Here is a 12,363-nt window from a genome sequence, read left to right as displayed (position 1 = left end):
TGTGTATCCTCTGGGGAACACCCTCGTTTTACGTTTTAGAGTTTTGTTTGTTTAATACCGAGGAGGTCCCAGGCCTCTCCTGGATGCTCACACTGGCTAAAGTAGCTCTCTTTATCTGCCAAGTAGAAGGCCCATTTTGTTCCAGAAAGAAGCTGAAAAAGGGGCCCAGCAAACTATGCCCACCCTCAAGTTTTAGAAGAGGATGCAGAGCTTAATCTCTGAGCTGTTGTGTCTTGGGGATTGATGAGCAAGGGAGGGTTATATGGCTTCCTCTGTTCCCCAGCATCCAGCAGCTACTGCCACCAGACTGAACCCCTACAGTGTCACTCTGTTCACTCTGGCACCATATGGGAACACTTCCATGCAGAAGGGTTAAGCCCAAGGATTGACCTTGAGGAGGGACTGGAGGAGCAGCTCTGCTTGTGCAGTGAAATAGAGCAGTCAAGCAGTGGCACAAATGGGCACAGAGCTGCTCTGACTAGCCAAGCACAGTTGAAGTCGCTTGGACTTGGCCAAAGACAGCTGTATATTAAAGCTTCCTGAGACCTTACGCTTCGGTTGCAGAGAGAGCACAGAAGAGCCAGGTACAAAACTGGTCCCTTTTGCCCCTTGGAGAAGCCCTTTAACTGGTCACTCTGCGTTTTTCTTCTGGCCACTCTATGCTCTTTGGAGGTCAGAAGACACTTTTGTGTGGCTGCTTAGCGCGTTGCAGAGGTCTAGGCTTTTTTCTGTTCATGGAGTCTGCTTCTGAGCTCCAAACTTGGCAAAAATCACTATCGCAAGACCCATTTGCGACTTAGCCAACCTTCCTATTGCTGCTTGAACACAAAGGGAAAGTCCCCTGGGCGGTCGATATGCCTACTGCTGTCAGGACAAACAAGCCAGCGACTAGTGCACACTTCTTACCCCAGTGCAGCGGGGGACAGTGCTGGGGCTTTCGCGTCTGGGTTAGAGCTGGAACCACCCTTCCTAGAGGAGAGAAACAAAAAACGTCTCGCCCTATACCCAAGAAGTTTCAATACTTCTGTTTGGATCCCTCTCTCGGTTTCCAGACTCCAGAGGGTTAAATGGGGGAGGGGGTACAACGCCATCCTCTCCTCCTCCTTTCCGCCTCCCCCGTTCGCCTTACCTTTAAAAAGTTAAAAAATGTCTGCAGTGGAAATCTGTTAAAGGGGCGGTGCTGGTGTACGAGCTCTCTTGGCACGAGTCGCTGGGAAGGCTGGCTAGGGGCGTGAGTTCGCTCCACCAGCACCAAAACACTGAAAAATTGAGAGCGAGAGAAAGAGAGAGAGATCAGAGTTGGGGGGTGGGGGGAAAAGCAGGCAGACACACACTTTAGATAAGGACAATTAGTCACTAGCAAAACTCAGTAGAAGAGAGGTTTGAGTCAGAGAGATTGAATGAGGGAGCTCTGTGCCTTCCCTGAAGCCATGCCCTCCAGCAACTCCCGCCCCTCTGCGTGCCTAGCCCCGGGGGCTCTCTACTTGGCTCTTTTGCTCCATCTTTCCCTTTCCTCCCAAGCTGGAAACAGGAGATCCTTGCCTGTAGACAGAGCTCCACGTTTGAAGGAAAAGACCCTGATTCTACTTGATGTGAGCACCAAGAACCCAGTCAGGACAGTCAGTGAGAACTTCCTCTCTCTGCAGCTGGATCCGTCCATCATTCATGATGGCTGGCTCGATTTCTTAAGGTAAGGCAGGGGCTTCGATGGATCATTTTGAATTTTTTTAGTAACACCCTCAACCCCTTCCTACACTCCATTCAAAAAGGGGAAGAAGAGAAGAAGAGGAAGAAGAAGAAGAAAAAAAACAAGAAGAAGAAGCTGCTGCCTCCAAAGCCAAGAGGATCTCTCAAAGAGAAGAATGGTTTTCCTTCTCCTGGAATATTTGCTGAGGCTGTAACTAGTGATTGAGAAAAGCAGTGTTTTCTATTAAGATGCACATGTTTGCAATGCAGAAGGCATTTCAGAAACTTATCAGTTATGACTGAAAAAATGTTGTGCTTACATATATTCACAATTAGCCTCCCCTTCTCCTTCTGAAAAAGAAACAAGAGGTTCAGGTCAGTTACAAATCTAAGAAAAGGTCTTCAGCAACAAAGACCCGAAAGAAATAAGTGTGTGTGTGTGTGTGTGTGTGTGTGTGAGAGAGACAGAGAGAGAGAGAAGAGAGAGAGTTCATGTGTGTCTGTGAGTGTTCAAGGCGGAATTGCATGAGAGTGGAATTTTCCACGGAAAGATCATTTTGTCAGTTCTCTCCCACTCCCAGACCGAAAATGAATTGAAGGAAAGGCTTGAGAGGTAGGCAAACTGGATCCGAGTTTTAAAATTTTATTTTATATCCTCTGTTGTCATCGCCAGACTTCAGGACTTTGTAAGGCACTTTTTATAGAAGGAATCCCACCCCTCCCCCTAGTTCCTCCTCCTCCTCCTCAAATCTCTTGCGGTAACGGCATACTTTAGTTTTTCTTTAAAAAAAAAAATTCTCGCTGGGGTCATAGCATTTATAAGGGGAACTGTAAGGGTCTTAGAAATACTCCAGAGATGTTTCAGAGGTCTGAACCCGGCGTTGGCAGATTAGCAAACTGGGAGGTTTGTGATCTCCTGTGCTCTGGGGCTTGGAATCTAACTGGGCTCACCCTTTCCCGGCTTGTCACAGTTTAGCAGTTAGGCAACCGCGATCCTTTCCCTTCAGGACAGAGTTGCAGTGTAAAAATAAATAAATAAATAAATTGTATGCAATGTCCAATCCAAGTGTTGAGTTTTTAAAAATTTCCTACAAGTTGGAGCCTCAGCTGTGGCTGCCCCCAGGCCTGAGCGCTCTCAGTCCTACTCTGCCCGGAGGCCGCGTCTACTGTGCACCTTTCGTGAGTATTTTTCAGTTCGAACTTTGCTTCTTGGGATGCGGCCGCCCTTGAGTGTCCCCCTGACAGCAGTGGGGGCTGAAGACGCGGCAGGTAGCCGGAGGCGCCACGTGGAGCGCTCCTTCCACGTGAAAGGAACGTAGCCGGAGTTTTGAGTGGTTGTCGCCGCCACGGCGGAGGCTGTTTCGGTTCCCTGCGGGTGCAGCCACTGGAAGGGCGGAACAGCTCCGCGCGGCCAGGCTTCTGCTCTAAAACGTCTTTGCCGCAGAGCTTGTCTGAAGGTCGTCCGAAGGTGGAGTGCTACAGGCGTTTTCCGAAATGCACGCCCTACTCTAGCTTCATAAACTCCGGGTTTCTTTCTTCCTTTAAAAAATCAGCCTGTTCGCGCTAAATGTTTGCCTGCCTCAGAAAAGATTCTGGAAGGCAGCTTTTCGGGAAAAGAAGCTTGGCGGGGCGCATTTGCATTGGCTGTGCAGGCTTCCGGATGGAAGGTTGTTGGAAATGCCCTTCCCGCGGGACAAGATTCGCTCAGACCTCTGTTCGGCCCACGTTACACCTCTACTGCGCCCGCCTAAGCCAAAACGGCCCCAGTGACCACACGATCTCTGGGTGGCCACGTTCTCTTTTCAAAACCTAAGATCGGAGTCGACGGTGTTTTCTTTCTGGAATACACATTCTTTATGATGCTCTTTACTTTCTACATTTGGATTTGGATTTTCAAAACCGAACCAGCAAAGCTTTGAAAGTAATGTACAGATCCGGAACTCAATAGCTTATCCCCTATTATCAGCACGTAGATCCCTCCTTCCCTACTCGTTTCCAAACATAGCAGTTAGGCTTTAAAGCAACCTACGGATGGAAATCCCGAACTTAATTACATGTAAATGATGTATTGTTCTGTTGCTTCTTGAGTTTCCTCAGACCCGCTGAGCGAAAAACTTCACTTTACCCAGCGCTTCCAAATGGCCTCAAAGGAAAAGAAAAAAAAAAAAAAAAGGAGCCCAGTGTGGGTGGGGAAGAGATGAGGATATAACTGTCTTGAGATTAGCCAAAGTGACTTTGCTGTTATTGTTAGGGGGTGGTTGGGGAAAGCGTTCTCGGAAAGGCTAGGATTTAGCCCGGAGACTCAACCCGGAATTTGGGAACAGTGAGTTTGTTACAATGTAGTGAAAAAGGAAAATAAATCCAGGCATTAAAAGAAAAGAAAATCAGAATCCACCTGACCTTGGGCGTCCTATTCGGAAGTTGCGGGGTTCCTCGGGCCAAGGAGGCAAGGCCAGCTTTCGTGGTAGAAGTTTGGCAATGGTTGGAAGCTGGCGGTCAGTGCGCCTTGCGCGTCTCCGCTAGGAGCGCTTTTCTGGCAGTGGCAGGAGCCGGGCAACTGCGCCTTGGCGCCGCGTTAGCAGCACGTATCCCCCAATCCCATACACACAACCTGTGAACGAAGACCATCTCTAAACTCTTTGGAAGTGGTCTGGATATCTGCAGGAAAGGTCGGCTGCATATGGCTGGGCGCAGGAGGCATATCCCACGGGGAACTGGGTGGTGGAGGGCTGGGCTGGTTGGGGTGCAAGGCGCACGAGAAACGTTCCAGAGCGGCGGGGGCTCGTGTGGACCATGGGCTGGGGAGGGCGCAGTGCCCCTGGCCCCGGCTAGGTCACCTGCAGAGTGGGAAGTGGGCCCTTCTCGGTCCCCCAGCACTCTCGCCTTCTCCCGGGATCCTTTCCTCTTCCCTTTCTCTACCTCTGCAGCTCCAAGCGTCTGGTGACCCTAGCCCGGGGACTTTCTCCCGCCTTTCTGCGCTTCGGGGGCAAAAGAACCGACTTCCTGCAGTTCCAGAACCTGAGGAACCCGGCGAAAAGCCGCGGGGGCCCGGGCCCGGATTACTATCTCAAAAACTATGAGGATGGTGAGAAACTTGATTACCATTCTTGCAGGGTGGGGGGAAATCTGGGTAGCGGAAGAGAGCACCGTGTGTGCGTGTGCGTGTGCGTGTGTGTGTGTGGTCTGTGAGTCTGTGTGCACAAGAGAGGCAAATTTGGAGGAGGGCCTGGTTGAAGCTCCCCTGAAAAGCTGGAAGCTGCGGGCGAGAGGATACCGGAACATGGGACCCTGACGTGATTATGAAAAAAGCGCTATTTTGTCCCCTTTCCAGCGGCTGGCGTGTCGCTGGTCAGCTAAATCTTGGAGGCTGAGAACTGGAAGCCAGAACTGGCAGGGGGTTCCGGGAACGACAAGATCAGCAAGTTTCTTGAGAAAATTTAGACAGGTTCATAGGTTACTAAAGGGTTATAGTCGCGTTTCATTCCTAAAATTGGCAAAAAGTATCCTTTTGTTTTTATTTTTTCGCCTTCCTGGGATGAGGGTACCGAGGGATTAATCCTTTTTTTTTTTTTTTTTTGGAAAATCCAATCTTAAAGTTTTAAAAAATGATCCTTTTAGATTGATCCTTTCATAAGGAAAATTTGAAAGTCCCCAAAGTGGGGTCTCCTTCAGACTGGCTAATCTCAGAATCGCATTTTTTTTTTCTTTCTGTTTTTAAATGGGATTATAAGTACCAGCCTTCTTTCCTGCCAGGATCAGATGAATTAAGTGTTGGGTGTTTAAACTTGAAATCCTTTGGCAATGTGAGAATCTGATCTTTTTTGATTTGAACAGTCTGAATTTTTACTAGGGAAAAAATGAAAGTGCTATTTAAAAATTTTTACTTAAAAGGTTTGGTGTTGATATCTATGAACTTTGTGTTTGAGTAAAGGGACATGCTTTCAAAGGGAGATGATGGGAATTGGTGTCTCTTTAGCTACTGTTAAGATTGAAAAGGAGAAGCTTTAGTATCCATTCCCAGAGGGCTATCTCTGTCCTGCCTTTTCTTCTTATAAGTAAGCTACAGTTTTATTTTTAAAGGGCTCAGGGGAAGGTTTTCAACCCCCCCTGGATTTTGTTACATCTTGTATTTATAAACAGCTAAAGGAGGAAATGTTCTTGTGTTTTCTGGGACTTTCACTGATTAGGACTTCTGGAGAGGTATTGGAATCTGTTTTAAGGGTAAATGAGGAAATATTTTTTACAGTGCCAGAATAAAGAAAGAGGGCTAGGCTGAGGCTTCTTGAATTTGAAGCAGCATGACTAGGACTTACTTTTTTATAATGTATTCAAAAGCATGCAGGTGTTTAAGGCTGTATCTTTTCAAAGGTAAAAGTCATTACCATAAAAGTGGGAGTAGATTTTGGTGTCACTCAGTGTAAATGCTGAAGCCTGATAGTAATTTGACTCAGCAACTTTTAGCTCCCAGGGTCACTGTCAGCTTTGTGATCAGACACAGAAGGGAGAATATTGATGGTTGTCCTGATAAGATTGTTCTTCTTCTAATCCATTTGTACTACTTTAGATCCTCAGGAATTTCTGGGGGAAAAGCCTATTATAAATTTAGAAATTGACTTATTTTCCCTAACCTTGTATCTGGGATTATATTACTGATTCATTTATAACATGAGATCTGCTTAAATGAAGGCTATAATTTGTTTTCCTTTGTAAAAGGGGAAACAGGCATAGGGGAGAAAAGAAATTAGTAGAAGGCTGTGCCCCCTCCATTTAACAGAATTGAAAAAATCAGAAATGGAAAAGATCTAAGAGATCGTCTTCTGCCCTACCACTTCAGGGGCCTTTATAGGATCATTCATTATGGACTCTTTTTCTTATTTTGCCCACTTGGTATTAAATATCTCTAGGAATGTAATTTTCACCACTCTGAGGGACAGAGTTCTATCCCACAGGTTTTTGCCAAAAACTTATTCCTGAATTTTCTCTTTATAAATATTTACAGTTGTTTGTAAAAATTTACAGTTATTCTTATTTTCATTTTTTAAACAACTACCTTCAAAATACTTTCATCTTTGGTATGGGTGTTAGCTTCATAAAATGGTTTTCTCATAGCTGTTTTTTATCGAGAATACCTGGACCTAAATCTTTTAAAACGTTCTTTAAAGTCAGTCTTTCTAGACAATAATCTGTTTTATTTCTCCTAGCTGAACTCCTTTTGATTTATGTTTCCCTGGTAATAAGATGCTCTGAACTATATCAGTATTTGAGGCGTTAGCAGCATTAAAGAGAATAGAATGTCCTATTTTTGCCCTTTGATGCTCACATATCCTTAAATCACCCATCCTATCTTTGTTGTTGCATGTTGCTTTGCAGAATTTAAGGCAAAAATGCTTTTGGTATAGTTTCAGCAGTATTGCAAATATTATACTTAAGTTGTCACTTTTTGTCCAGTCGTAACTGTTGTCATCAAGAACATCTTAAGATAATTAGATTTCTTAGTAAATGGCCCTGTAATAAGCACTTGTGCACAAAGACACCTTATTAAAAGTGTATTTCCTTAAACATAATATAGAATAACAAAATACATTTAGAGTAATAAGATATACTATTGGCACGTTATGAAACAATGATAGGGTAATGAGAAAATGGAATTTGAAAACCTGCATCGTAAGGCCTGGCTCCATCACTTAAGGAATGTGTGGCCCTGGGTTTACTGTTTCTCTGTAATATGTGGATAATGATACTACTGGCTGTACATTGCTTTCCCTGAGGGTTCTAGGAGGTAATGTTTATAAAATATTTTGTTGACTGAAAAACAAAAGAAAGATACTTTTATTAAAGGCAACTTCAGGAAATTTGTAACATGCATATGTGTATTTCATGTATCCAAGTGGGATTAAGAAGTGAGTAAGATTAGGTGAGAAAGAGGTAGATTTAGGGAATCATTTGAGAGGATTAAGAATATGTAGGGAGAATTATCTTTAAGGGACAGAGAATAGAACTTAAGGTGATTTTTTTTTTTTTTTGCATGTATGTATGTGTATGGTGATGAGAGAAGAGTTTAATCTTAAATTTTGTTAGATTAGTTCCAGGTTGGGCAAAGAAACCTATTTTCTGGTTTATTCATGCCTATTGCTACCTGATGTGGTTTATTATTGTTGTTTCCCTCTGAATTATTATTATTTTTTTGTTTATTTATTTATTTCCAGAGACAAAGTCTTACTCTCTTGCCCAGGCTAAGGTGCAGTGTACTGTAGCTTCAAACTCCTGGGCTTAAGTGATTCTCCTGCTTTAGCCTCCCCAGGAACTTGGGTTACACATGCATACTACCATGCCTAACTATTTATTTTATTTTATTTCTTGTAGAGACAGAGTCTTGCTTCTTGCTCAGGCTGGTCTTGAACTCTTGGGCTCAAGTGGATCCTCCTGCTGGGATTACAGGTGTGAACCACTAGGCCCAGCCTCCTTGAATTAATAATGCAATAACAAGCTTCCATTTTTCAAATATTTTTTGAGCATATTAATGCAAATGCACATATCTAACTTTGTAAAATCATTTTTTTAAAATTTTTTTTATTAAATCATAACTTTGTACATTGATGCATTTATGGGGTTCAGGGTACTGCTTCAATATACAATCTGAAATGCTTACATTGAACTAAATAACACATCCATCACAATTATACTCCTTTCTTAATAGTTTTGAAATGTACCATTGCATCATGCACATTAGGTGAGGTCCCCCCTGAATACCATCCCTCTCCTATAACCCCCTCCCCTCCCTCTCTCTCCTGTTCCCTCTACTTTCTGAACTATGGTATGTTTTGCCATCTGTATGAGTGTGTAGATTGTTATATATTGACTTCATAATAGATTGAGTACATTGGATACTTTTTTTTTCATTCTTGAGATACTTTACTAAGAAGAATATGTTCCAGCTCCATCTAGGTAAGTATAAAAGATGTGAAGTCCCCATCCTGTTTTATGACCGCATAGTATTCCATAGTGTACATATACCACAATTTGTTAATCCATTCATGGGTCGATGGGCACTTGGGGTGTTTCCATGTCTTGGCTATTATGAATTGGGCTGCAATAAACATTCTGATGCAAATGTCTTTGTTGTAAAATAATTTTTGATCATCTGGGTATATACCTAGTAGAGGAATTGCAGGATCAAATGGTAGGTCACTTTTAGTTCCTTGAATGTTCTCCAAACTTTTTTCCAAAAAGGTTGTATTAGCTTGCATTCCCACCAGCAGTGTAGAAGCGTTCCCTTCTCGCCACATCCTTGCCAGCATCTGTAGTTTGGGGATTTTGTGATGTGGGCTAATCTTACTGGAGTTAGATGATATCTCAAAGTAGTTTTGATTTGCATTTCTCTGATGATTAAGCATGATGAGCATTTTTTCATGTGTTTGTAGGCCATGTGCCTGTCTTCATGAGAGAAGTTTCTGTTCAAGTCTCTTGCCCATATAGAAATAGGGTTATTTGTTCTTTTCTTATTGATTAGTTTGAGTTCTCTATAGATTCTAGTTATCAGACCTTTGTCAGAAGCATAACCTGCAAAAATCTTCTCCCATTCTGAAGGTTGTCTGTTTGCTTTAGTTACTGTGCTCTTGGCTGTGCAGAAGGTTTTTAGTTTGATCAGATCCCAGTAATGTATTTTTGGTGTTGCTTCAATTGCCCTAGGGGTCCTACTCATAAAATATTCTCCCAGTCTGATTTCTTCAAGTGTTTTCCCTGCACTCTCTTCTAGTATCTTTATAGTTTCATGTCTTAAGTTTAAATCTTTTATCCAGTGAGAATCAGTTTTTGTTAATGGTGAAAGGTGGGGGTCCAGTTTCAGTCTTCTACAGGTTGCCAGCCAGTTCACCCAGCACCATTTGTTAAATAGGGAGTCTTTCTCCCACTGAATATTTTTGATAGGCTTGTCGAAGAGCAAATGGTGATAAGCAGCTGGGTTCATCTCTTGGTTCTCTATTCTGTTCCATAAATCTACTGCTCTGTTTTTGTGCCAGTACCATACTGTTTAGATCACTATAGATTTATAGTATAGCCTGAAGTCTGATTTGTCCTTAAATCTGAGTAATGTATTTGGTATTTGAGTTTTTTTCTGATTCCATATAAAATGAAGTACTAGTTTTTCAAGTTCTTTAAACTGTGACAGTGGTGCTTTAATAGGGATTGCATTAAATCTGTAGATTGCTTTGGGTAGTATGGGCATTTTAACAATGTTGATTCTTCCCAGCCATGAGCATGGTATGTTTTTCCATTTGTTAACATCTTCAGCTATTTCTTTTCTCAGAGCTTCATAGTTCTCCTTATAGAGGTCTTTCACATCCTTCATTAGGTAAATTCCCAAATATTTCATCATCTTTGGCACTATTGTAAAGGGAATAGAGTCCTTGATTGTTTTTGCAGCTTGACTATTGTTGGCATATATAAAAGCTACTGACTTGTAAGTAATGATTTAGTATCCTAAGACCCTGCTTTATTCCTTGATCATTTCTAAGAGTTTCGAAGTTGAGTCCCTGGGGTTTACCAGGTATAGGATCATATCATCAGCAAAAGGTGATAGTTTGATCTCCTCTGACCCTATTTGGATACCCTTGATCACCTTCTCTTTCCTGATTGCTATGGCTAAGACTTCCATTATTATGTTGAATAACAGTGGAGACAGTGGGCACACTTGCCTGGTTCCTGGTCTGAGTGGAAATGTTTTCAATTTTACACCATTCAATATGATTTTGGCTGTAGGTTTGCTGTAGGTGGCCTCTATTAGTTTAACAAATGTCCCTTATGTCTATTTTCTTAAGAATTCTGATCATCAAAGGAAGGTGGATATTATCAAAGGCTTTTTCTGCATCAATTGAGAGAATCATATGGTCTTTGTTTTTTATTTTATAGATGTGATGTATTATATTTATAGATTTGTGTATGTTGAACCAACCCTGTAACCCTGGAATAAAACCAACTCGATCATGGTGTATAATTTTTTTGATGTGTTGTTGAATTCTATTTGCTAAGATCTTATTGAATATTTTTGCATTGATATTCATTAATGATACAGGTCTATAATTTTCTTTCTTTGTTGGATCCTTTCCTGGTTTGGGGATCAGGGTGATATTTGCTTCATAGAATGTGTTGGGAAGTATTCCTTCTTTTTCTTTGCTTTGGAGAACGTTGTATAATATAGGTACTAGTTCCTCTTGAAAGGTTTGATAGAATTCAGATGTGAAGCCTTCTGGTCCTGGACTTTTCTTTTCAGGGAGATTTTGTATTGTTGATGCTATGTCAGTGGTTCATATAGGTCAGTTCAAGGTTTCTAATTCTTTCTAGTTGAAGGCGGTGTGCTTCCAGGTATTGGTCCATTTCCTTCAGATTTTCATATTTCTGAGAATAGAGATTTTTGTAGTAATCATTGAGAATTTTTTTGAATTTCTGAAGTGTCTGTTGTTATTTCTCCTTTATCATTTCTGATAGACAATATTAGAGATTTTACTGTTCTGTTTCTGGTTAGGTTGGCCGAAGGTTTATCAATTTTGTTAATCTTTTCATAAAAACCTAATTTTGTTTTGTTGATCTTCTGAATGATTCTGTTGTTTTCAATTTCATTTAATTCTGCCCTAATTTTGGTTATTTCTTTTATTCTGCTGGGTTTGGGGTTGCACTGTTCTTTCTTTTACAGTTGCTTGAGATGATCCATGAAGTTGTTGGCTTCCTCTCTTTCTGTTTTCTTGATGAAGGCTTCCAATGCTATAAATTTCCCTCTTAGGACTGCCTTTGCAGTATTCCACAGGTTTTGATAATTTGTTTCTTCGTTGTCATTTTGTTCCAAAAATTTGGTGCTTTCCTTCTTAATCTCATCTTTGACCCAGCTATCATTCAGTCTAAGATTATTTAGCTTCCATGACTTTGAGTATGAAGATTTTTGTTGCTGTTGAGTTCAACTTTTATTCCATGGTAGTCCAAGAAGATACAAGGAATAATTTCTACACTTTTAAATTTGCTGAGGTTAGACTTGTGTCCTAGGATATGATCTATTTTGGAGGATGATCCATGGGCTTATGAGAAGAATGTATATTCAGTTTTATTAGGGTGAAATGTTCTGTAGAGATCTGTAAAGTTCATTTGTTCTATGGTCAGTTTTAAGTCTAATATTTCTTTGTTTAGTTTCTTCTTGGAGGATCTATCCAAAACTGTCAAAGGGGAGTTAAAATATCCAGCTATTATAGTGCAGGAAGATATCAAGTTGTTCATATCCATTAGGGTCTGCTTTATGAATTGAGGAGAATTTTGGTAGGGTGCATAAATGTTTATTATTGAAATCTCTTCATATTGGGTGTTTCCCTTGAGAAATATGTAGTGACCTAACTTATCTTTCTTTATCTTTGTTGGGTAAAAGCCAATTGTATCTGCTACTAAAATTGCAATTCCTGCTTTTTTCTGGTTTCCATTTGCCTGTAATATACAAGTCCATCACTTTGCCTTGAGTCTATTTTTATCCTTTAAGGTAAGATGAGATTCTTGAAAATAGCAGATATCTGGTCTGAGTTTAATGTATTCAGTCAGCCAGCTTGTGCCTCTTTAGAAGACAATTTAAACCATTCACATTAATTGAGAGAATTGATAATCCTGGTTGTATTTTGGGTGTCATGATTTTCAGATGTCCATTGG

General features: G+C 41.4%; 1 protein-coding gene across 1 annotated transcript in view; it reads left to right on the top strand.

The window, feature by feature from the left end:
- Positions 1–1,328: 1,328 nt before the first annotated feature.
- Positions 1,329–12,363, top strand: part of HPSE2 (heparanase 2 (inactive)) — an 841,015-nt gene continuing 829,980 nt past the window's right edge. The window contains exons 1-2 of the mRNA XM_053585648.1: positions 1,329–1,690; positions 4,614–4,771. Coding sequence (XP_053441623.1) covers positions 1,401–1,690; positions 4,614–4,771 — 448 coding nt within the window. The 5' untranslated portion in view covers positions 1,329–1,400. The remainder of the gene's footprint in view (positions 1,691–4,613; positions 4,772–12,363) is intronic.

Source organism: Nycticebus coucang, chromosome 3 (assembly GCF_027406575.1).
Source record: "Nycticebus coucang isolate mNycCou1 chromosome 3, mNycCou1.pri, whole genome shotgun sequence".
Taxonomy (NCBI): domain Eukaryota; kingdom Metazoa; phylum Chordata; class Mammalia; order Primates; family Lorisidae; genus Nycticebus; species Nycticebus coucang.
This window is presented reverse-complemented; position numbering and strand designations above follow the sequence as displayed.